At 34.5% G+C, this 23650-nt stretch overlaps 1 protein-coding gene across 2 annotated transcripts in view; it reads left to right on the top strand.

Annotated features, from left to right (window-relative positions):
* Positions 1-23650, top strand: part of TAOK3 (TAO kinase 3) — a 184450-nt gene that overhangs the window by 88290 nt on the left and 72510 nt on the right. Inside the window, exons 2-5 of one of the 2 annotated variants that reach the window (XM_060120944.1) lie at positions 3447-3550; positions 8097-8160; positions 14287-14506; positions 23377-23448. In XM_060120944.1, coding sequence (XP_059976927.1) covers positions 14387-14506; positions 23377-23448 — 192 coding nt within the window. In that variant the 5' untranslated portion in view covers positions 3447-3550; positions 8097-8160; positions 14287-14386. The remainder of the gene's footprint in view (positions 1-3446; positions 3551-8096; positions 8161-14286; positions 14507-23376; positions 23449-23650) is intronic. The other variant, XM_060120945.1, reaches the window with a different exon arrangement.

Here is a 23650-nt window from a genome sequence, read left to right as displayed (position 1 = left end):
AAACGTCCTTGTTCAGCTTTTGAGGGAAGGATGAATTTAAAGAACATTTTTAGTGCTAAGATTTGAGTGGAAAAGGGAAGGAGATTTCAGCAGATTTTTATGGACTATCTGTTATATAAAGATGCCACAGGGGCTTCCCTGGTGGCACAGTGGTTGAGAGTCCGCCTGCCGATGCAGGGGATGTGGGTTTGTGCCCCGGTCCGGGAGGATCCCACGTGCCACGGAGCGGCTGGGCCCGTGAGCCATGGCCGCTGAGCCTGCGCGTCCGGAGCCTGTGCTCTGCAATGGGAGGGGCCACAACAGTGAGAGGCCCACGTACCGCACCAAAAAAAAAAAAAAAAAAAACTAAATGTATGTGTACACAAGTGATTATAACAGCATTATTCATAATAGCCAAAAAGTGGAAACAACCCAAACATACATCAGCTTATAAGTGGATAAACAAAGTGTGGTATATCTATACAGTGGATTTCTATTTGTTAATAGAAAGAAATATTGATTCATGCTACAACATGGGTGAACCTTAAAAACATTATGCTAGGGAAAGAAGCCAGTCACAGAAAACCTCATATCATATGATTCCATTCAAATGAAATGTTCAGAACAGGGAAATCTATAGAGACAGATTAGTGGTTGCTAAGGAATGGAGTGATCGGGTGGGAGGACTTGATAGCTAAAGGAAATGGGACTTCTTTTTGTGGTGATGAAAATGTTCTAAAATTGACTGTGGTGATGCTTGCACATACTTGTGAGTATACTAAAAACCATTGTACACTTTAAATGGGTGAATCGTACGTGAATTGTATCTCAAAAATAATTTTTTAAAGATGCCATGGAAATATAATGATTAATCAAAACTTAGATCTGACATGTATCCTCCTCTGAAGAAGCACTTGTCATCCAGTTAGAGTACTAATATATATGAGTATTTAAAACTGATGCAAAGGGAGAAAATGGCTGGTCTTATAAGGGAGGTGACATTTTGCTGGACTGTGAGAGTAATTGGGATATGGATATTCTGGGTAGAGGCAGTAGCATAAGCAAAGGCAAAGGTATGAAAATGCAACTGTAGTAATTCATTTTTTCCTGATTATAGAGTCTAAGAATTTAGGTTGGGGTAGTGGTTTGAGGCCAGCTTTGAATGTTAGTTAGGTAAAGTTAACCTTAATCCTGTAGGCAGTGTGGGAACATGGAAGGATTTTGAGCAGAGCTGTGATATTATCTCAACTGTGCTTCAGGAAGGTGATTGTGATAATAGTGTTTTAAAGATGAATTCCAGAAAATTTAGACGAGAGGCTGAAAGAGCAGAAACAGAGGAAAGAGATAACAAATGCTAACAGAACAGAAAAGTGAAGAACAGATAAAAAGAAATATTTGAAGCACACTTGTGATTTAGTTGAATGTTAAGGACAAGGAGAAGGGGAGAGTGAAAGTTATTGTGAGGTACATGTGAGACATTTAGGGGAGAAGCCAAACAGATAGTTGAAAGAATGGGACTGGGATTTAGCCTGGAGGCCAGAACTGTCTAGTGACAAAGTGTTACTTGAAACCATTCAAGTGAACAGAAATTAGGATAGCAGCTTGCATCACACAGAGGGCTTTGGGAAATACCTGGAGGAGCACACTGATTTAGAGCTCAGAGAGGAGAGGAGCTATAGGAGGAATAATGTGGAAAAACAGGGGAAGACAGTTTCATGGAATCCAAGAGGCATTTATAAAGAAAGAAGGAAGGTGGTTAAATGGGACAAAACTGTGAACATCTTTTAGGTGTAATAGATGAACTTTAGGAATATGGTTTTCAGCTTCAATACCATGTGCAGTATTCTAGCAGGGGGGAAAAATGATAAAATCAAGAAAGTTTAATTCCTAGGTGTCTTAGAGAGTTTATTTTAAAACATTTATAGAGCCATGCAACTGCAGATGGAGAGAGTACCCATTTTAAGAAAAATTATGTAAAAATGAATAAGTATTTAGAGAGAAGAAAAATACTAGGCATGTGTGTCCATAGCATTAGAAAAATATTTTCTAGGAGTGAGCACCTCCTGCATTTCGAGCTATTCAGGACATGAGGATGTTAGTAAATGCCTTATTTAAAACTACTTTCTCAGAAATTTCGCAACTAGTGTTCATATAATAAGGAGTGTTTTACTTCCTTGAAGCTATAGTCAGACTAGATTAGCAGGACATACATGCAGACATTGTAGTTATTGATTGGTTGATGGTTAGGTAAAATGTGATGCTGAATTCAGGCAAGTTTTAGCTACCAGTTAATCTAAAGCATTCCACAGCCATAGAATCAGAGGGAATAACAAAATAATGAAAAAGATTAGTTTGTAAGTATAGACATGAGAAGAGATTGGGATATCCCCTACAGGAAAAATGTGAAAGTGGAGGTCAGTGCCTTTTTTTTTTATGTATAGTTTTTTCCTCCTGTAAGGATTTCATCTCCAAAGCTAGTCAAGCATCCAAAGATTATTTCAATATACATGTTTTAAATTGTTAGATTCTTTGACCCAGTGGTTCTACTTCTAGAAATCCATTCCAAAAAAGCCCTAAATGTTAAGTGCATAGATAATAAGCACAAAGGTCTTCAAAACAATAATTTTTAGTAGTTCAACAAACAGGGTTGAATAACAGCCTTGGTTTCAAATTGTGGAGAAACTGTTGTGAATGAGTTGTGGCTCTTCCATACGATACACATTGAGCAGCCCTTAAATTATCTTTGTGAATAATGTTTGATAACATGGCAAAATATGTATAATCTAGAGTTAGATAAACCGGCTGACTGTGGAATTATATGTACAATGTGATTTCAGCTGTATAACAAAATAAATATGTGCTTGAAGAAGTAAATATGTTCATGGAGAAAACTTATCCCAATTGCTAATGAAGTTTGTCCTAGGTAGGATTAAGGATTTTTTTTCATAATGGTGTATATTTCTTATATTTTCTACACTGAGCATGTACTTCTTTGATAGATAATAAAGAATTATCACTACCCCCAAATCTGAAAGATTGGTTATAGAGAGACCAGGAAAGGGAAGATAGATGAGTCAATATAAATCATCATGCCTATTGGAAAAGCAATTCAAAATATAAGCCGTACTGACAGAGAATCAGTAGCATCGCCACATGCTGTCAGATTAGTCCTGTCTACTCGTAGCCTCTATTGAGTTTCCTTGGACTCAGACAGACCGGTGGAAGCCTCAGTATAGATTCTGAAAATCTAACGACACATTTGTTTACCTGATATTGTTTGTGAGACAGTAGCTTGTGTCTTTGTTGTGAAAATCCTACCTTTTACATTTGTCATCCACAAACTGATGAAGATAACATTTTAACTTTGTAATGTTACATTTGTAAATATTTAAAACTATCATGTTATCGATTATTGCTTCTTGAATTTTGCCCCTATAATTACATATTTTATTCTTCTTTTTTCATAGGTTAACCATAAATACAAAAGACTGAAGTTATAAAAGAGAAAAAAAAAGATTGCTGCTAAAATGAGTCTGAGCAATACAGTATATTTTGTGCCATACACGAAAAGGTATTGTCCATAAATCCATGACTTAGCTTTCTCCCGTAAAATGGGAACAAATTGTGTTTTCTGGTTTTTCTATGAGGAATTTTTATTATATTTGTGAGAAAAATTAATAGGAATTAATAAAATTAAGATAACATATTCTTTTATAAAAATTTTTTAGTTTCAAATTATTTCCTTATAGATTTTCTTCATTTTCAGTTATAGCTTAAAATACGGAGAATTACCTGGCTAAAGTTGTTTTATCCCTATTGTCAAATTATTTTCTGGAAATATATATTACCATTTTCTGTTGTAGTGATTTATACTTAGACTTTGAGATAAAATTTTTTCATATCACTTTTCCTCTAATTACAGAAGTAATAGGCTTTGCAGAACATTTAGAAAATAGAAATAAACAAAAAGAAGGAAATAAAAGATAACCTGAAATCCCAACACCTACTTCAGGTAAAACACAAGTCTGCAAAGAAATCCAAATTTGTAGGTGAAAGAAACCTTGTTTCCCATCTTCACTGTTGCATCCCTCCTATGCTCTACCTTACACCCTGCCTCTTTTACTAAAATAAATCAAAACAAAACAAGTAGAAACTGCCATGTAGAAACTCCCTGTAGAAGGATGATACTTGGTCAGAGAATGTTCCCATTCTATTCTTCCAGGAGTGTATAAAGATGACTGTTTCCTTATGCCCTCACCAAAAAAATGTATCTTTTCTCTATTACTTTATCAATTTGGTGGGTGAAATGAGGTGTCTTGCTATTTTACTTTTTATTTCTCTGATTATTAGTGAAATTATATATGTTCCATATCATTAATAGACACTGTTTTTTTCTTTTTTTAATTTCCTATTTGTGTCCTTTGAGTGTGTGTGTTGGTGTATGTATATGTATATGTTCACCTATCTGATATTAAGAATAACTTCACTGGCACATATTTTGCAAGAACCATCCCCAACTTACTTGCCTTTCAGTTTTGTTTATTGCAACTTTTTAAAGCAATAATTATTAATTGACATACAGTAATCTGAACATATTAAGTAACATAACATTTTAACGTGTGTGTGTGTGTGTGTATCCGTCACATGATGAAGTTAGTAAACATATCCGTCACTCCCAAAAGCTTCTTCATATCCTTTTTCAATACCTCCCTAACCTCTTCTCACCCCAGCCCTTTCCCTAGGCAACCACTGATGTGCCATCACTCTAGGTTAGTTTGCATTTTCCAGAACTTTATATAAATGAAATCATAAAGTATTGATGTGTTCTCTATTTTTGTTCTGGCTTATTTCACTCAGCATAATTATTTTGAGGTTCATCCATGTTGTAGCATGTATCAGTAGTTCATGTTATTTCTGAGTTGCATTCCATTGTCTGCAAGTACTACAGACTGTTCATCCATTCATCTGTTGATGGATGTTTGGATTATTTCCAGTTTTGACTGTTAAAAATAAAGCTGCCATTAACTTTCGTGTACAGTGCTTTGTATGGACATTTGCTTTCATTTTTCTCAGGTGAATACCTAGGAGTGGAATGGCTATGTCATATGGTAGATGTATGTTTCACTTTTTAGGAAACTGACAAATAGTTTTCCAAAGTGTTTGTACCATTTTTACATCCAGCCAGCAGTGTCTGAGAGATCCAGTTACTTCAAATCCTTGCCAACACCTGGTATGGTCTGTCTTTTTAATGTCAGCCATTCTAATAAGTTTGTAGTAGTATATCACTGGGATTTTAATTTGTATCTCCCTAATGAATAGTGATGTTAAGCATCTTTTTTTTTGGCTTAGTTGCCATCCATTTATCTTTCTTGGTGAAGTGTGTGTTCTAATGTTTTTCTCATTTTTAAAATTTGGTTGTTCATGTTCTTTTAATTGAGTTTTGAGGATTCTTTATATTTTATGAATGCAAATCCATTGTGAGATATATGTTTTGCAGAGATCTTCTACTGTGGCTTATCTTTTCATTTTCTTAACAGGGTCTTTCAAAAAGAGTATGTTTTTATTCTAATTTAACCTTTTTTTCCTTTGTGGAGTGTGCTTTTGTTTTTATATCTAAGAAATTCTTGCCTAACCCAAGGTCACAAAGATTTTCTCGTGTTTTCTTCACAATTTTTTTAGTTGTATGTTTTACATTTAGTTCTATAATCCATTTGGAGTTAATTTTTGTATATGATGTCACTATGAATCAAAGATAGACATATGCAATTGTTATGGCACCATTAGTGGAAGATACTCTCCATCTTTTATGGACGAAATTCAGTTGTCCATAAATGTGTGGGTCCATCTTCTATGGACGAAATTCAGTTGTCCATAAATGTGTGGGTCTGTTTCTGTACTTCCTGTTTTGTTGCATTGATTTATTTGTGTGTATGTATATACACACAAATATATATATACACATACACACACATACACACCAGTATCACAGTGTCTTGATAACTGTAATCTTAATGATAAATCTTGCAATCAGGTTATGTTAGCCCTCCAATTTTGTCTTCCTTTTTCAAAGTCGTTTTAGTTGTTTTAGGTCCATTGCATTTTCATATGAATTTGAGAATCAGCTTCTCAATTTCTCTTTCTAAAAAATACTCAATATTGAGTCTTCTGACCTATAACCACAGTATAACTTTTCATTATGTCTTTACTTCCTTTCATTATTATTTTGTAGTTTTCAGTGCACAAGTCTTACAGATCCTTTGTCAGATTTATCCCTAAGTATTTCATTTTTTGATGCTATTATAAGTGATATTTAAAACTTTAGATATCCATTTGTTCATATATAGAAATATAATTGAGCTTTATATATTGATCTTGTATTCTGCACCTTTGATAAACTCACGTATTAGTTCCATTGAATTTTCTACACAGGTGATTATGTTGTTTGTCAGTAAAAGTCCAACTTCTTTCTTTCCAGTCTTGCTACTTTTTACTTCTTTTTTCTTCCCTTGTTGCACTTATAGAACATCCAGCACAATGCTGAATAGAAGTGTTGAGAGCAGACATCCTTGCCTTGTTCCTGATCATAGGAGGAAAGCAGTTGGTCTTTCACCATTATATTTGACATTGGCTGTAAATGTTTCGTAGATTTCCTTTATTAGGTTGGGGATGTTACCTGATATTCCTAGTTGGCTCAAGAGTTTTTATCAGGAATGAATTTTGGATTTTGTCATATGCTTTTTCTGCATCTTTAGAGATGATCATTTGACTTTTTATCAGTTTGTTGATATGGTGAATTACATTGATTCTTTTTTTTTTAACTGATTTTTGAGTGTTAAACCAACCTTGCATTCCTGTAATAAATTCCACCTAGTCATGGTGTATTATCTATTTTATATATTACTGAACTATATTTGCTATAATTTTGTTGTGAATATTTGTATCTATAGTCTTCAAGAATTTTACTCTGTTGCTTTCTTTCTTGTAATGTTTTTGTCTGGCTTTGGTGTCAGGGTAATACAAGCCTCATAGAATTAATCCTAGAAAGTATGTCTCCTTTTCCATTTTCTGAAAGAGATGTGTAAAATTAATATTGTATCTTTCTTAGATGTTTGGTTGAATTCACCAATTAAGCCATTTGATTCTGGAGTTTTCTTTGTGGGAAGATTTTAAATTACAAATTCAATTAATTTAATAGATGCAGAGGTATTGAGGTTATCTGTTTCTTCTGGTGTAAACTTTGTTGATTTGTGTCTTTCAGAGAATTTATCCACTTCATCTAAGTTGTTGAATAATAATTACACAATGTTGTACAATTTGCATAATATAATACTCCCTGATTATCCTTCTGATATCTATAGAATCTGTAGTGATGTTATCCCTCTCATTTGTGATACTGGTAATTATGTCTTCTGATTTTTTTTTCCTGATCAGTCTGGCAAGGTTTATAAATTTGATTACTTTTATCAAAGAACCAGCTTTGCTTTCATTGATTTTTGTTTTTGTTTTTCTATTTCATTGATTTCTGCTTTAATCTTTATTATTTCCTTTCTCTCCTTACTTTGGGTTTAATTTGCTCTTTTTTTCCTGGTTTTTAAAAAAATAGTGGAAGCTGAGGTCATTGATTTGAGACCTTCTTTTCCAAAACAGGAGTTTATTGCTATAGATTTCCACATGAGTACTGCTTTAGTGGTATCCCACGAATTTTGACGCCTTCTGCTTTCATTTTAATTAAGATAAAAGTATTTTCTAGTTTCTCTTTTGGTTTGTTTTTTGACCCATGGATTACTTTTTATTGTGTTATTTAGTTTCCAGTATTTGGGGATTTTTTTCATATTATCTGTCTGCTGTTGATTTTCTAATTTAACTCCATTGTGTTCAGAAAATATACCTACTATAACTTAAGTCCTTTTAATTTATTGAGTCTTGTTTTATGGCCCAGAATATGGTCTATCTTGGTAAATGTTCTGTGTGCACTTGAAAAGAATATGCATTATGATGTTTCTGGGTTGAAACATCAATGTTAATAATCATATTTCAATGTCAGTAATCAAATTGGTTGATAGTGTTGTTCAAGTCTTCTATATCCTTACTGATTTTCTGTCTATTTGTTCTATCAGTTATTGAGGAAAGGATATTGAAATCTCCAACTACAATTGTGGATTTGTCTATTTCTCCTTGCAGGTAAATCAGTTTTTAATCATGTATTTTGAAACTTTTTTTATTAGGTGTATAAACATTTAGGATTGTTATATTATCTTGATAAATGATCCAATCTTTTTATCATTATGAAATAATCTTTGTAATATCTTTGCATTGAAATCCACGTTATCTGATATTAATATAGCTAGCCCAGCTTTCTTTTGATTAGTATTGTGTCTTTTTCCATGCTTTTAGCCTACTTGTGTCTTTTTATTTAAAGTGTGTATATAGACACATGTGTACACATGCATGCATATATGTATTTATATTTGGATACACATTTATGTATTAATCCACTGTCCATACTCAAGTGATAGTATACCTTTTTGTGTATAGTATGATAACTTTTTACAGCACTGTACTTCAATTTCTATCCTTCCCAACTTCGTATTCTCATACGTTTTACTTCTACATGTTATAAATTCACACTATATTGTTATTTTTGTTTAAACAGTGAATTATACTTTAAAGAAGTTTAAATAATGGGGGGAAATCTTACATATTTAACCAAATAGTTAACCATTTTCAGTGCTTTTTCAATGTTTTGTAAAGCTCTATTTCCATCTGGTATGATTTTTGCTTATGTCTAAAGGATTTCCTTTAGCATTTCCTATAGTGCTGGTGGTCAGGTCATGAATTCTTTCAGCTTTTTATGTCTAAAACCCTCTATTCTGCCTTCATTTTTCAAAGATCTTTTTACAGGACACAGAATTTTAGTTTGAACTTAGCACTTTAAAAATGTTGCTCAATTGTCTTCTCACTGGTGTTATCTCCAGTGAAGAATCTACTGTCATTGTTGTCCTTACATAATGTCTATACATAATGTGTTTTCTGTCTCTGGCTGCTTTCATGATTTTTGCTTTAGCACGTTTTGAGCAATTTATTATGATATGTTTGGTGTAATTTTCCCCATTTTTCTTATTCTCATTCTTGTTCTTGAGCCCCATTGACCTTCTTGGATCTGTGGTTTACAATTTTCATCAGAATTGTAAGTTTTTTTCACTATTATTTCTCCAAATATTTTCTCTGCCTCAACATCTCTCTCTTCTCTTCAGGGACTTCAATTAGATATATACTAGTCCATTTGAAATTGTTCCACAACTCACTGATGCTCTTTTTTTTGGTTGTTTATTATTTTGTTATTTTTTTTCTCTGTATGTTTCATTTTGGATAGTTTCTACTGTCATATCTTCAAGTTCATAAACCTTTTTTTCAGAAATCTCATCTGCTATTCATCCCATGCAGTGTATTTTTCATCTCGGACATTGTAGCTTTCACCTCTAGAGGTTCAGTTTGTGTCTCTTTATCTCTTGACTATCTCTATGTGTTTGATATTTCCTAACTTTTTAAATATATGGAATACAGTTGTAATAAATGTTTTAATGCTCTTGTCTGCTAATCTAGCAACTATCATCTATATCAGTCCTGAATTGGTTTCAATTGATTTTTCTCATCATTATGTGTCATATTTTCCTGTTTCTTGGGATGCTTGGTGATTTTTTTTTTTTTTAGACATTGTGAATTTTACCTTTTTGGATATTAGATTTTTTTTTTAATTCCTTTGAATATTTGTGAGCTTTGTTCTGGGACACAGTTAAGCTACGTGGAATAATTTAATCCATAAAGATCCTGCTTTTAAATTTTGTTAGGCATCCAGAACAGCACTTAGTCTATGGTAATTTCCTGCTACTAAGATTAGACTCTTGTAAGTACTCTAAACAATTCCCCATGAATTATGAGATTTCCTATTCAGGCTAATGGTAACAGGCACTATTTACAGCTCTTCATGAGCCCTAGGTCCTGTTTTCTTTAATTCTTTCATATAGGGTTTTCTTCCACCCTGCCTGGTCTGGCGTAGTTTTCTCACTTGGCATGCGTAGATCAGTAGTCAGCTGAAGACTTGATGGGAACTCTCTGCTGATCTCCATATCTTCTTTCTGTGCTGTTCTCTTCTATTTAGTACTGTGCCCTGAGAACTCTAGCCATTTTGGTCACCCTGGACCCTCATCTCTGGAGTGCCCCAGGCTCTAATTGGGTTTCCCCACCCCCTACTTTCTGTGCCATGGCCTGGAAACTCTCCCAGGACATTAAATTGGGACAGTTTTAGCTCTCCTTGTTTGCTGTTCCTCTGTCTGGGATCACTATCCTTCTCTGCCTGATACCCATTGTGTTAAAATACCATAATTTCATGTTTTTCCAGTGTTTTATTTGTTTCTGGTGGATAATAAATCCAGTCCTGTTACTCCATCTTGGCTGGAAGCAGAAATCCATTCATTATATTTTTTAAGATAAATATGTTGTGTATTATCAAGCTTACTGATTTTAGTTTATGGTTTTTGCCTCTGATATCTTGCTCAATAACTAAATACTCATCTGCAAATTATTTTAGAAGTTTTTATGATCTCATTTTTTTATTATTTTAATATTATTTTATTTTAAATATCATTTTAATATTTATTTCTTTCAAAAAATCACTTTAGTCTATAGTATGACTTAGTAGTCTGTGTGTGTCCCCAAATGGTTATCCATAGTACTTAGCTTTAATCACATTGAGGCCAAAATATTCAAGTTTAAAATACATCTTGGTGATTGAAAATATTTTAGTTCTCATAAATTTGGTTCATAGATCTTTTTGTTTTTCCTAACGGAAATTTTGTAATTTGCTTTTTTTTTTTTTTTTGGCATGGTCTCAAAAGGCATGTCTTTGATTTAATCCGTTGTTTCTCTTTTCTATTCTCTAAGCAGTGAAGGCAATAGTACTTTTCAACTTTATGTACTTTGTTGCCTAACAAGTAACTAAATTTAAGTTATTTTTTCAATAGTATTGATATACTGACTTTATGCTTGATTATTGGCATTCATGGCTTGGCAGGATGACTACTCATGATTACAGATGCAGTGTTGTGGGGGAATCCTTTTTCCTGTTTAAAACCTTCAATGGCTACCCATTACCCTCAAGATACACTCCAAATTTCTTAGTATGGTATAAAAGAATTATTGTGATTTTCCTTGGCTTATAAAGGAACTTAGTCTTGCCTGACACATAGTAGTGCTTAATAAATATTAGCTGTTACTATTTCAGTATTAATCAGACCAAACTGCTTTTGAAACAGATTTATTGAGATATAATTTTCTTGTTTTTTTTTAAATTACATTTTATTCTACATGTGTCTCCAAGGAAATCAAAAAGAAATACAATTAATTTGTGATGTTGGGGGGGAAAATCTTTGGTTTTACTTGTTCAACAGAAATATCTGAATCAGTTATACTTTTGTCAACTTTCCCTTCACATCCTAGCATTCTGTTTTGCCATCCACTGTGTATTTCTCACACATACCTATCTCAAAGTTATCTTGAGAGGGAGAGTGAAAACAAAAATCCAAATTCTAAAAGATAGCGCTTAATCAATGTTAAGTCTATCCACAGTTAGGTATATTAAACAGAATTATGTCTATTGCATCCTTATAAGCTTCTGAAAATAAGCATATTTATGCTAAGAAATGTCATTGTAATATACAAATAAATAAATTTTTCCAAAATTTAGATTACTGTAAACTAAAATTAAGCTAATGACTAAATGACTATTTATTAGCTCCTTAGAAATCAGTGTTCATTGTTCTTTGCATTTGTCTAAGTAAACTGTCAGGTGTAGAAACTTTTAAATACCACTAATGATGCTATAGGTACAACAGATCACACCTAAAGGAATATACTTCAAAAGCAGAATTATTTTTTCATAAAAAAGATAGCAGCTGAATCGTAATATATTTTAACACCAATGTTTTTCTCACCAAACTGTCCTCTCCAAATCTACATAGTACCAACCAAAAAAGAAAAAAAAAAGAAAAAGAAAAATTAGTTAGGAAGCTACATACTCCAAAGCACATTGCATGTCTTACCTCTATTGTCAGTCAGGTATCTGGGATAAAATATGTAGTCTGTACATAGACAAAGCTTTCACCGTGAAAGTAAAGGAAGATCCAGCATGCTGGCTAAGTGACATTTTCCAGTTGCCTGTTGCAGTTGTCATTAACTAGAGAAAGTGTGTATGTAACTATTGGTCAGGAAGAATATATACTGCATCTTGCAGTCTTGTAGACTGTTTGATTAACCCATTAATGGGTGGATCAAGTCAGAATAATCACCTTTATGTTTCTTTCGTCCCCTTTTGGAAATTTCTTCTTTTGAGGCTTTTTCCCCCTGTGTAACTGATAATTTACCTGTTCTTTTTCTTTTCTTCTCCTCAGAAATCTGTTGTTGATATTTTAATTTTCTTATCTTTAATTCCCATTTGTTTTCAATTAGCTAGGACAAAAGTCATGGTTATTACCCCTCTCCGCTTTATTTTTTTTTAACTTTTTTTAACATTTTTTTAACTTTTTTTTAACATTTTATATTGGAGTATAGTTGATTAACGATGCTGTGATAGTTTCAGATGTACAGCAAAGTGATTCAGTTATACATATACTTGTTTCTGTTCTTTTTCAAATTCTTTTCCCTTTTAGGTTGTTACATAATATTGAGCAGAGTTCCCTGTGCTATACAGTAGGTCCTTGCTGGTTATCCGTTTTAAGTATAGCAGTGTGTACATGTCAATCCCAAACTCCCTAACTGTCCCTTCCCCCAACCATTCCCCCCTGGTAACCATAAGTTCATTCTCTAAGTCTCTCGTGAGTCTGTTTGTGTTTTGTAAGTTAGTTTATTTGTATCATTTATTTTTAGATTCCACTTGCTCTTTCTCTGACTTACTTCACTCAGCATGACAATCTCTAGGTCCGTCCATGTTGCTGCAAATGGCATTATTTCATTCGTTTTAATGGCTGAGTAATATTCCATTGTATATATGTGCCACATCTTCTTTATCCATTCCTCTGTCAATGGACATTTAAGTTGCTTCCATGCCTTGGCTGTTGTAAACAGTGCTACAGTGAACATTGGGGTGCATGTATCCTTTTGGACCATGTTTTTCTCTGGATATATGCCCAGGAGTGGGATTACAGGATCATATGGTAGCTCTATTTTTAGTTTTTTAAGGAACCTCCATACTGTTCTCTGTAGTGGCTGTACCAATTTACATTCCCACCAATGCTGTAGGAGGGTTCCCTTCTCTCCACACCTTCTCCAGCATTTATTGTTTGTGGATTTTTTGATGATAGCCATTTTGACTGGCTTGAGGTGATATCTCATTGTAGTTTTGATTTGTGTTTCAGATATAATTTTCATACCATACAATTCACCCATTTAAAGAGTACAACTAAAGAGTTTTTAGTATATGAACAATTGTACAACCATCACCACAATGAATTCTAGGACTTTTCACCACACTAAAACGAAAGCCCATACCCTTTAGCTATCACCCCCAACTCTCCTTCAGCCGCTAGTCTCTATAAATTTACTTATGCTGGATGTATTATATAAATGGAATCATACAGTATGTAGTCTTTTGTGACTGGCTTCCTTCACTTAGCTTAATGTTTCGCCTAGTTGTGGTGTGTATCAGTAGTTCATTCCTTTTTAACCCTGAATAATATTCCATGGTATGGATATACCATATTTTGTTTATTCATTCACCAAATGGACACTTGGGTTGTTGCTGAATAATGCAGCTACCAATATCCAAGTTTTTGTGTGGACGTGTGCTTTTATTTCTCTTGGGTATATACCGACGAGTGGGAATTTCTGGGTCAACTTGTAACTCTGTGTTTAAGTTTTTGATGAACTCCCAATCTGTTTCCCAAAATGGCTGTACCATTTTACATTTCCACCAGCAGCATTGGAGGGTCTGAATTTCCCCACAGCCTTACCAATACTTATTATTTGACTTTTTGATAATAGCCATCCTAGTGGGTATGAAAATGGTATCTCATGTGTTTTTAATTTTATTTGTCTAAAGACTAATGGTGTGGAGCATCTTTTCATGTGTTAGTGGACATTTCTATATCTTTGGAGTAATATCTATTCAGATCCTTTGCCCATTTTTCTTTTGGATTACTTGTCTTTTTATTTTGAATTTCTAAGACCAAGATGCTTTTTATGGATAATATGAATCTGTAATTGCTACCAAACAAAATGTATAATAAGTTAATGTTAAACCTTATTTTTCTACAGGTACTGAAATTTTACACACACACACCCCCCAAATATTTGTCAATGAGAGAGAAAGCTGACTGGGATATCAAAAGCAAAGTGCTTGCACATACTGGTCATCATGCGGAAAGGGGTGCCAAGGGACCCAGAGATTGCTGATCTGTTCTACAAAGATGATCCTGAAGAACTTTTTATTGGTTTACATGAAATTGGACATGGAAGTTTTGGAGCAGTTTATTTTGTAAGTAATTAAAAATTGTTTAGATCAAATTATAAAAGTTTAAATTCTGTACATTCTAACTATTACTTGTAAAATGCACTTGGTTTTAATGTTTATTCTACAAATTAAATGATGTCTACAGTAAAGGCAAATAGTCATTGCTGAAGAGCCAGTCTTAGAATTCTAGGCATCATTCAAGTCAATGGTATCCATATCAAATGACTCTGCTGTCAAAGTAGTGCAAAAAAGTTATAAGCTTGAGTTTGAACCCTGTTCATTTCCCTTACATGCCAAACTCTTTTCTGCCTCAGGGCCTTTATATATGCTATTCCTCCTGCCTAGAAAACTGTACATGTTTTCCCCATTCCTGTCTAACTCTTGTTTACCCTACAGGTATCAGTTTAAGTGTTAAATCCATGTGATAGCCATTCCAGTTCAACCCTCCAGCACTAAATTAAGACTTTCTTTATGGTCTCATAACATCCTATGCTTGTACTTTGTTGTATTTGTCACAGTTATAATTGAATAATTATGTGTGAGATTTTTTGATTCATGTATGTCTCTCTCACTAAATAATAAGCTCCATAAGGACAGGAATTATATCTACTTGTTCATTGCTATATCCCCAATAGCTAGTATAATGTCTGAATAGTAGGAACTCAGTAAATGATGGATGGATGGGTGGATGGACAAGTGGACATCTACGCAGACAGATAGACTGACAGATTTTTAGTAACAATCGTGTTAAGTCAGTATCTCAGGTTAAGGGATACAAGGCTTAACCCCATTGAGTCAGTTTGAATTCCAAGACTGTGATTATCTTCTGATGACAAAAGTGAGAAATGACTGAAATGTTAACATAAATCATTCACCTGAAATTCATTGCATAAAATATAGTTCTTTATTTCAATAACCTTAGAAGTTTGCAACCTCAAATTAACACATACTTCCTTAAGAGTACTAGTTCATTAAAGCAAGTAATATTTAAGTAATATTACCTATTTCTCCTCCAAACCTGTTAGCAAATAATTTCTTTCTTAATCAAACAGTATTTGACTTTTCTTTTTAAGTAGTCCTTTATGTCCTTCCATCTGGATAGGGCTTATCTTTAGTTGTCCTTCCAAATGAGATTTTATTAATTGCATCTTGAACTCATCCTTTTGTTTCTAGCCAAATCTTCAGCCTGAGTTTTCTCAGAATGCTCTTTCGTCCCTTCATGTCTATACTTAGCACTACCACCACTTCTCCTCCCTCACCCCCATCTAATACTTGGCTCCCACTCAAGTACATTTTATCATTAAGTGACCTTCCATTGCTGAAGTGGATGCTAATTTTCTAGTTAATACCCTCATATTAGTCTTTGGGCTTAGAGTAGCATTTACGGCCCAAAGTCCTATCTTTCTCATTCACTGAGACACATTTTTTTAAAAGGATTTTTTTAATTACAAATATATCATATATACAGAAGTGTGTATAATACATTCACACATATATTTTAATATATAATTTAAAGAACAATTAAAACATAAATCCCTTTATAACCACCAGCCAGGCCAAGAAATAGAATATTGCCAGCACCTCAGAGCCCCTTTTTTGTTAGAAGAATCCACTATGCTGAATTTTATGATGATGACTTTCTTATATTTCTTTATATGTACCCACTTACTTCTCTACCCCTAATAATATAATTTGGTTTTGCCGGTTTTGAACTTTTTAACAATAGAAACGTTCTGTATATATTTGGTTGTGACCTGTTTGTTTTGCTTAGAGATACTTTCTTCAGTCAATCATCTTTTATTACTTTCATTCTATTACTGTATAACTAATTCATCATCTCAGAATCTCTCTTGGCCAGAGTCAGAGAGTAGTTGCAATCTCTGTTTGACTCTTCTATTTTAAAAATCAGCCAGACCACTCTCACGGTTCTCTTTTAGAATAAATACAATAAACCAAATATGCTTCGAAACTTGCTAACATGCCTTTTGTGCTAGGGATAAAGTGAAACCTACATTGCTGTAGAAGACCCAGTGCTTTTGGGACTAAGTCCTGTCTGTTTAGCTAGAGTATGGTAGTTCCCCCTTATCCACAGTTTCGCTTTCCATGGTTTTAGTTATCTGCGGTCAACCTCAGTCCAAAAATATTAAATGGAAAAATCCAGAAATAAACAACTCTTAAGTTTTAAATTGCGAGCTCTTCTGACTAGCATCATGTGAGTATGTGTTATTTGTTGATATTGATAGACTAGAGAAATCACAAAGATACCTGGGTGGCTTTGATACTGAAATGTAATCATTAACTATATATTGCCTGTATACAAAAGGGTAGAGTACAGGCCCTTATAAACCCATAAGGCACTTAAAAAACAGCTTAAAGGGGAGTTAACTGATACTTTACTATAAAACTTTAAAAAGCCTTAACCTTTTATCTACAGTGGTCACATAGGTAGCACCTTAAAAATGGATTTTCTCACAGGCCACTGTAATATGACCCATGTTGCTCCTCCCTGTTGACAGATTCTTCCTCTTCTCACTCATACCATTATAACCAAGAAGACTACCATGTCTTACTTGGACAACTGCAATAACCTCCAAACCGATCTCTGTGCATCCATTCTGGTCTGTCTCCAGTCTTTTGTCCACACCACAGTGAGCTTGAGGGTCGGTGGAGAGTGGAAACACGTAAATATGATCACATCACCTTTTCTCTGTAAAGCCTTCAGGGGGTCTCCTCCTCTGTTCTTAGGCTAAGTTCAACTTCCCTACTGTAGGCAGCCTATAAGGTCCTTCATGAGGTGATCCCTCTATACCTGAACTGTATTCCCTCTTATTCTCATTGCTCTAGTTATTATATAAAAGTTTTCTTTTAATCATCCATCATAGGATCTTTGCATAAACTGTTCTCTCTGGAATGTTTTCCCCTGCCATCTTCATCTTCTTAACTCCACTTTATCCTTTATCTCTCAGCTGAGGGCTCATTTATTCAGGGAAGCCTTGCCTGACCTGCCTAATCACATCCCCCATTTTTTGGTTCCCAAAGTAACACATACCCTTCTTTGTAACACATATCACAGTTGCAATTTTATATTAATTATGATTTCAATTTTGCTGTCTATACTACTAGAAGAGAGATAGGCACTAGGCATACTTACAATTCTATCCCTAGCATTTAGCCCAGTACCTGACAAATTTGAGCACCTGGTAAGTATTTGAATTATGAAGAACTCCGAGAATTTGGAACTGCTAATTTGTACTTTTCATGAGTCAGAATCATATTAGCAAGCTGTAAAGACCAGAGTCTAGCAACCAACATTTTTATACCTCAACACTATAATTCTGTTAGACTTTTTGTAGTTTACAGCTTTTACACAGAACGATGCCAGGAAATATATTATAAGTGAATTGTACGCTGGCACGGCTCTTGTAGAATCAATCAGTTGAGAATATATATTATATTCAGAGAAAATTGAAACTATTGATGAAATATCTCTGTGTATATGGATTTACATAAGTAATTCAGAAATTAGCATGAGTATGGGCTTCCCTGGTGGCGCAGTGGTTGAGAGTCCACCTGCCAATGCAGGGGACACGGGTTCGTGTCCCGGTCCGGGAAGATCCCACATGCCGCGGAGTGGCTGGGCCCGTGAGCCATGGCCGCTGAGCCTGCGCGTCCAGAGCCTGTGCTCTGCAACGGGAGAGGCCACAACAGTGAGAGGCCCGCGTACCGTAAAAAAAAAAAAAAAAATAGCATGAGTAAAACTGAAATAGTAAGAAACTCTATTCAAGGAAGATAAAAAGGACTGAGCATGTTCATTTTTGTATTCACTTAAAAGACAACTATAAAGTTTCTAGGGTTCTAGTGTTGCCTTGTTGAACTCAGCATATCATCCATAATCCACCTAAAGCAAATAATTTAGTTTTGTTCTTCTGGGTATAAATACCTTTTAGTTTTAGTTGAGGCTTAATAAATAGGGCAAAAGGAAAAGCTTATGTTTAATTTTTGTATTTCTCCATAAACTAGTAAAGAGTTGACAATAATCTAAATGTAGCTGGAAATGGTTATAAAAATATCAGAAACACATATGTAGTAAGTTCTTAATAAATATATTTTGAATCAGTGATTTTTTTTTATTGGAGTATAATTGCTTTATAATGTTGTGTTAGTTTCTGCTGTACAATGAAGTGAATCAGCTGTATGTATACCTATATGCCCTCCCTCTTGGACCTCCCTCCCACCTCCACTCCCCCCCCATCCCACCCATCTAGGTCGTCACAGAGCACAGAACTGGGCTCCCTGTGCTTTATTTTACTTTTTTTTCCCATTTATTTATTTATGTATTTTTTAACGTCTTTATTGGAGTATAATTGCTTTACAATGGTGTGTTAGTTTCTGCTTTATAACAAAGTGAATCAGCTATACATATACATATATCCCCATATCTCTTCCCTCTTGCATCTCCCTCCCTCCCACCCTCCCTATCCCACCCCTCTAGGTGGTCACAAAGCAGTGAGCTGATCTCCCTGTGCTATGCAGCTGCTTCCCACTAGCTATTAGTTTTTTTACATTTGGTAGTGTATATATGTCCATGCCACTCTCTCACTTTGTCCCAGCTTACCCTTCCCCCTCCCCATGTCCTCAAGTCCATTCTCTAGTAGGTCTGCATCTTTATTCCTGTCCTGCCCCTAGGTTCTTCATGACATTTTTTTTTTATATTCCATATATATGTGTTAGCGTACGGTATTTGTTTTTCTCTTTCTGACTTACTTCATTCTGTATGACAGACTCTAGGTCCATCCACCTCACTACAAATAACTCAATTTCGTTTCTTTTTATGGCTGAGTTATATTCCATTGTGTATATATGCCACATCGTCTTTATTGATTCATCTTTCGATGGACACTTAGGTTGCTTCCATGTCCTGGCTACTGTAAATAGAGCTGCAATGAACATTGTGGTACATGACTCTTTTCGAATTATGGTTTTCTCAAGGTTTATGCCCAGTAGTGGGATTGCTGGGTCGTATGGTAGTTCTATTTTTAGTTTTTTGAGGAAACTCCATACTGTTCTCCATAGTGGCTGTATCAATTTACATTCCCACCAACAGTGCAAGAGGGTTCCCTTTTCTCCACACCCTCTCCAGCATTTATTGTTTGTAGATTTTTTGATGATGGCCATTCTGACCAGTGTGAGATGATATCTCATTGTACTTTTGATTTGCATTTCTCTAATGATCAAAGATGTTGAGCATTCTTTCATGTGTTTATTGGCAATCTGTATATCTTCTTTGGAGAAACGTCTATTTAGGTCTTCTGCCCATTTTTGGATTGGGTTGTTTGCTTTTTTGATATTGAGGTACATGAGCTGCTTGTAAATTTTGGAGATTAATCCTTTGTCAGTTGCTTCATTTGCAAATATTTTCTCCCATCTTTTCATCTTGTTTATGGTTTCCTTTGCTGTGCAAAAGCTTTTAAGTTTCATTAGGTCCCATTTGTTTATTTTTGTTTTTATTTCCATTTCTCTAGGAGGTGGGTCAGAAAGTATCCTGCTGTGGTTTATGTCATGGAGTTTTCTGCCTATGTTTTCCTCTAAGAGTTTGATAATGTCTGGCCACATTTAGGTCTTTAATCCATTTTGAGTTTATTTTTGTGTATGGTGTTAGGGAGTGTTCTAATTTCATTCTTTTACATGTAGCTGTCCAGTTTTCCCAGCACCACTTATTGAAGAGGCTGTCTTCTCTCCATTGTATATTCTTGCCTCCTTTATCAAAAATAAGGTGACCAGGGCTTCACTTGGCGCAGTGGTTGAGTCTGCCTGCCGATGCAGGGGACACGGGTTCGTGCCCCGGACTGGGAAGATCCCACATGCCGCAGAGCGGCTAGGCCCGTGAGCCATGGCTGCTGAGCCTGCGCGTCCGGAGCCTGTGCTCCGCAATGAGAGAGGCCACAACAATGAGAGGCCCGCATACCACAAAAAACATAAAAAATAAGGTGACCATATGTGTGTGGGTTTATCTCTGGGCTTTCTATCCTATTCCATTGATCTATATTTCTGTTTTTGTGCCAGTACCATACTGTCTTGATGACTGTAGCTTTGTAGTATAGTCTGAAGTCAGGGAGCCTGATTCCTCCAGTTCCGTTTTTCTTTCTCAAGATTGCTTTGGCTATTGGGGGTCTTTTGTGTTTCCATACAAATTATGAAATTTTTTGTTCTAGTTCTGTGAAAAATGCCATTGGTAGTTTGATAGGGATTGCATTGAATCTGTAGAATGCTTTGGGTAGTATAGTCATTTTCACAATGTTGATTCTTCCAATCCAAGAACATGGTGAATCAGTGATCTTGCTTAAGGTTACTGAGACCTCTGAGACTATTGGAAGTGTTAAGTATGAATGTAAGTTTCAAGAATAAAACTTGAAATGTTTAGAAGTTGTAATCATTCATAATACAGTATGATGCATTGAAAAGCTGAAACCCCATTGATAGTTTCCTTTCTCTATACTAAAATATTGATTTGTTTTTAAGTTTCTGTTTCAGTTCTGAATTTTAACTAGTATAAAATGGATTAAAAATTTCACATCTATATATAAATGGAAATGTTTTCAAATTTCAAGTCTCTGCCCAGTAGATAGGTTGTATAAGCAAATATACTTATCAAGTTCTAACTCTATAAATATAAAGAAATACATTTTTATTTTAGGGTGATTCTTTTTTCATGTCTCTTGTTCCAAATAAGCCTTGATTATAAATAACCTTAATAAGCAATTAGATAATACTATCAGATTCCATTTGTGTGGGCCTTTCTTTTTTCTTTCTATAAAGCGTACAGATTTGTTTTTTAAAAATCCCATTAAAAGTTAAAATTCATCATTGTTTGAGCATTTTCTAAACCTTTCCCAGGCTCCTTAAGCTATACAGTACATAGATTCATACCCAAAATATCCTCTTTACAGACACAGTCACTCTAACCTTCACTGTATTACTGAATTTACATCAACTTTTCTTTCTTGTTGTCATCTAAGTACAGGCTTAGTGTTACATTTTTATTTTATTTATTTATTTTTTGTCTCATTGGGTCTTTGTTGCTGTGCTCAGGCTTTCTCTAGTTGTGGCGAGCAGGGGCTACTCTTCGTGGCAGTGCGCACACTCCTCATTGCAGTGGCTTCTCTAGTTGCGGAGCACGGGCTCTGGGCACGCGGTCTTCCATAGTTGTGCCATGTGAGCTCAGTAGTTGTGGCTCACGGGCTTAGTTGCTCCGAGGCATGTGAGATCTTCCTGGACCAGGGACCGAACCTTTGTCCCCTACATTGGCAGGCGGATTCTTAACCACTGCACCACCAGGGAAGTCCCTTAGTGTTACATTTTAAAAGCCAGCAAAATGTGAGAGATCTTTGTTTTTAAAAAAAAGTCAGTCTGTACCTTCTAAATGAATAAAATACCTAAAAAATGCCTTTACAGAGTCCTGCCGACTTGAAAACTGTAACTTAGTGGATACCTTGCTTTTGTAGTATGTAGTTTTACCTTAGTGCTTGTACAAAAAATTTTTTTTAGTATGTGTCCATTTTCTCTGCATTTTGGCATTAATTAAGACTCTGGGGTTGAATTCTTTTTACATCAACATTATTGTTTATTGTTGGAATTAAATTTTTTTTAATTAGAAAGAAGACATTGCTCTATCTGAGGAGCTTCTTTAATTGTATTTTAGAAACTGATTAGACATTTTTCTATTAAAATTGGTGACCTTATTTTACCAGAGAGTGAATTCCAGTTTTACTTCAGAAACACTGCTATTGCTTTATTATTCCACAATAGTAATATCATAGAACCGAAGTAGCTTACTTACATCAGGGGTATGACACTGGTACAGAGCCCTGTTATTAAAGAAGGCTAAGATTAGATAATGTTTAATGTCTTATATTTATTTTTCTGAAAATTTTTAGAAATATTTTTAAATTTCTTAAGTAAATTTGGAGGAAAAGATTATTACATCTGAGGTATTTATGATTTTCAGGCGTGCTTTCAATGAACTGTTATATTTTGAGTATGGAGAAGATATATAGAGATAATTATGAGACAAGGCAACCTTTATAGATGAATATATACACATAAATGTGTGTATGTATTTATGTGATACATTCTTACCGTAAAATATAAGTACCTTTGAAAGTGGAAGTCCCTCTTAAGATTAATGTTATCCTTTGCTGCACTGTTTAATACAGTAGCCACTATTTAAATTTTAAGTTAATTAAATTTAAAAGCCACTTCCTTCGTCACACTAGCCACATTTGACATGCTACTATATACGATGTAGATATAGAACATTTCCATCATCATGGAAAGTTCTTTCAGACATAATAATATATCTGATAATCCAGGGATTACCACTGATATATTTTCTGGTATAAATTCTTTCATAATTTTTTCTACACATATAATCATTATTACTGTTTTGGAAAAAGAAGATCATATTGTACAGGTTTTTTTTGTCATGATATTTTTTACTATTACCATATATACATATTGATTACCTCATTCTCTTAATGTTTATTTCATTACATGACTGTGTCATATTTATTTAACTGGTTCTCCATTGGTAGACATTCTACATGGTGAAGCCAGTATGGATATTTTGGAAATATGACTTCTTTGATTGGATATGTTTTGTTAAACCTTAATCCCTTTTTACATTATAGCCTTTGAATGTATATGGAAAGGGATAAAGAGAAGTTGTACCTTGAAGTGGGGTGGAAATGTCTGTCTAGCCTATCAAAAGTTGCAGCATCTTTAGACTGTGAGAATGAAGGGTGAAATGTTATAAAAGTCAAGTCAAATATTTAAGTTAAACTGGCTGAAACATCGTTCATTCTTTTTAACCTTTTTTCCCTACTCTCTTAACACAGGCCACAAATGCTCACACCAATGAGGTTGTGGCAGTTAAGAAAATGTCCTACAGTGGGAAGCAGGCACATGAGGTATGTTAAAGACATTGTGTACCTAAACTGACATAAGCAGGTTAATACGAAATTCACAGTAGAAACAAAGTTCTTTAAGCATTTCTTTATCACAGTTCTTTTTTTCCCTTCTTGTGGAGCATATAATAAACGTTCCTAATATTCTACCTCAGTCAACTATTTTGTGGAATAGAACATGGATTAGTGTAATGGATTTATTATA

Source organism: Lagenorhynchus albirostris, chromosome 14 (genome assembly GCF_949774975.1).
Source record: "Lagenorhynchus albirostris chromosome 14, mLagAlb1.1, whole genome shotgun sequence".
Lineage (NCBI taxonomy): Eukaryota > Metazoa > Chordata > Mammalia > Artiodactyla > Delphinidae > Lagenorhynchus > Lagenorhynchus albirostris.
Note: the sequence above shows the minus strand (reverse complement) of the source record. Positions and strands in the feature narration are given on the sequence as shown.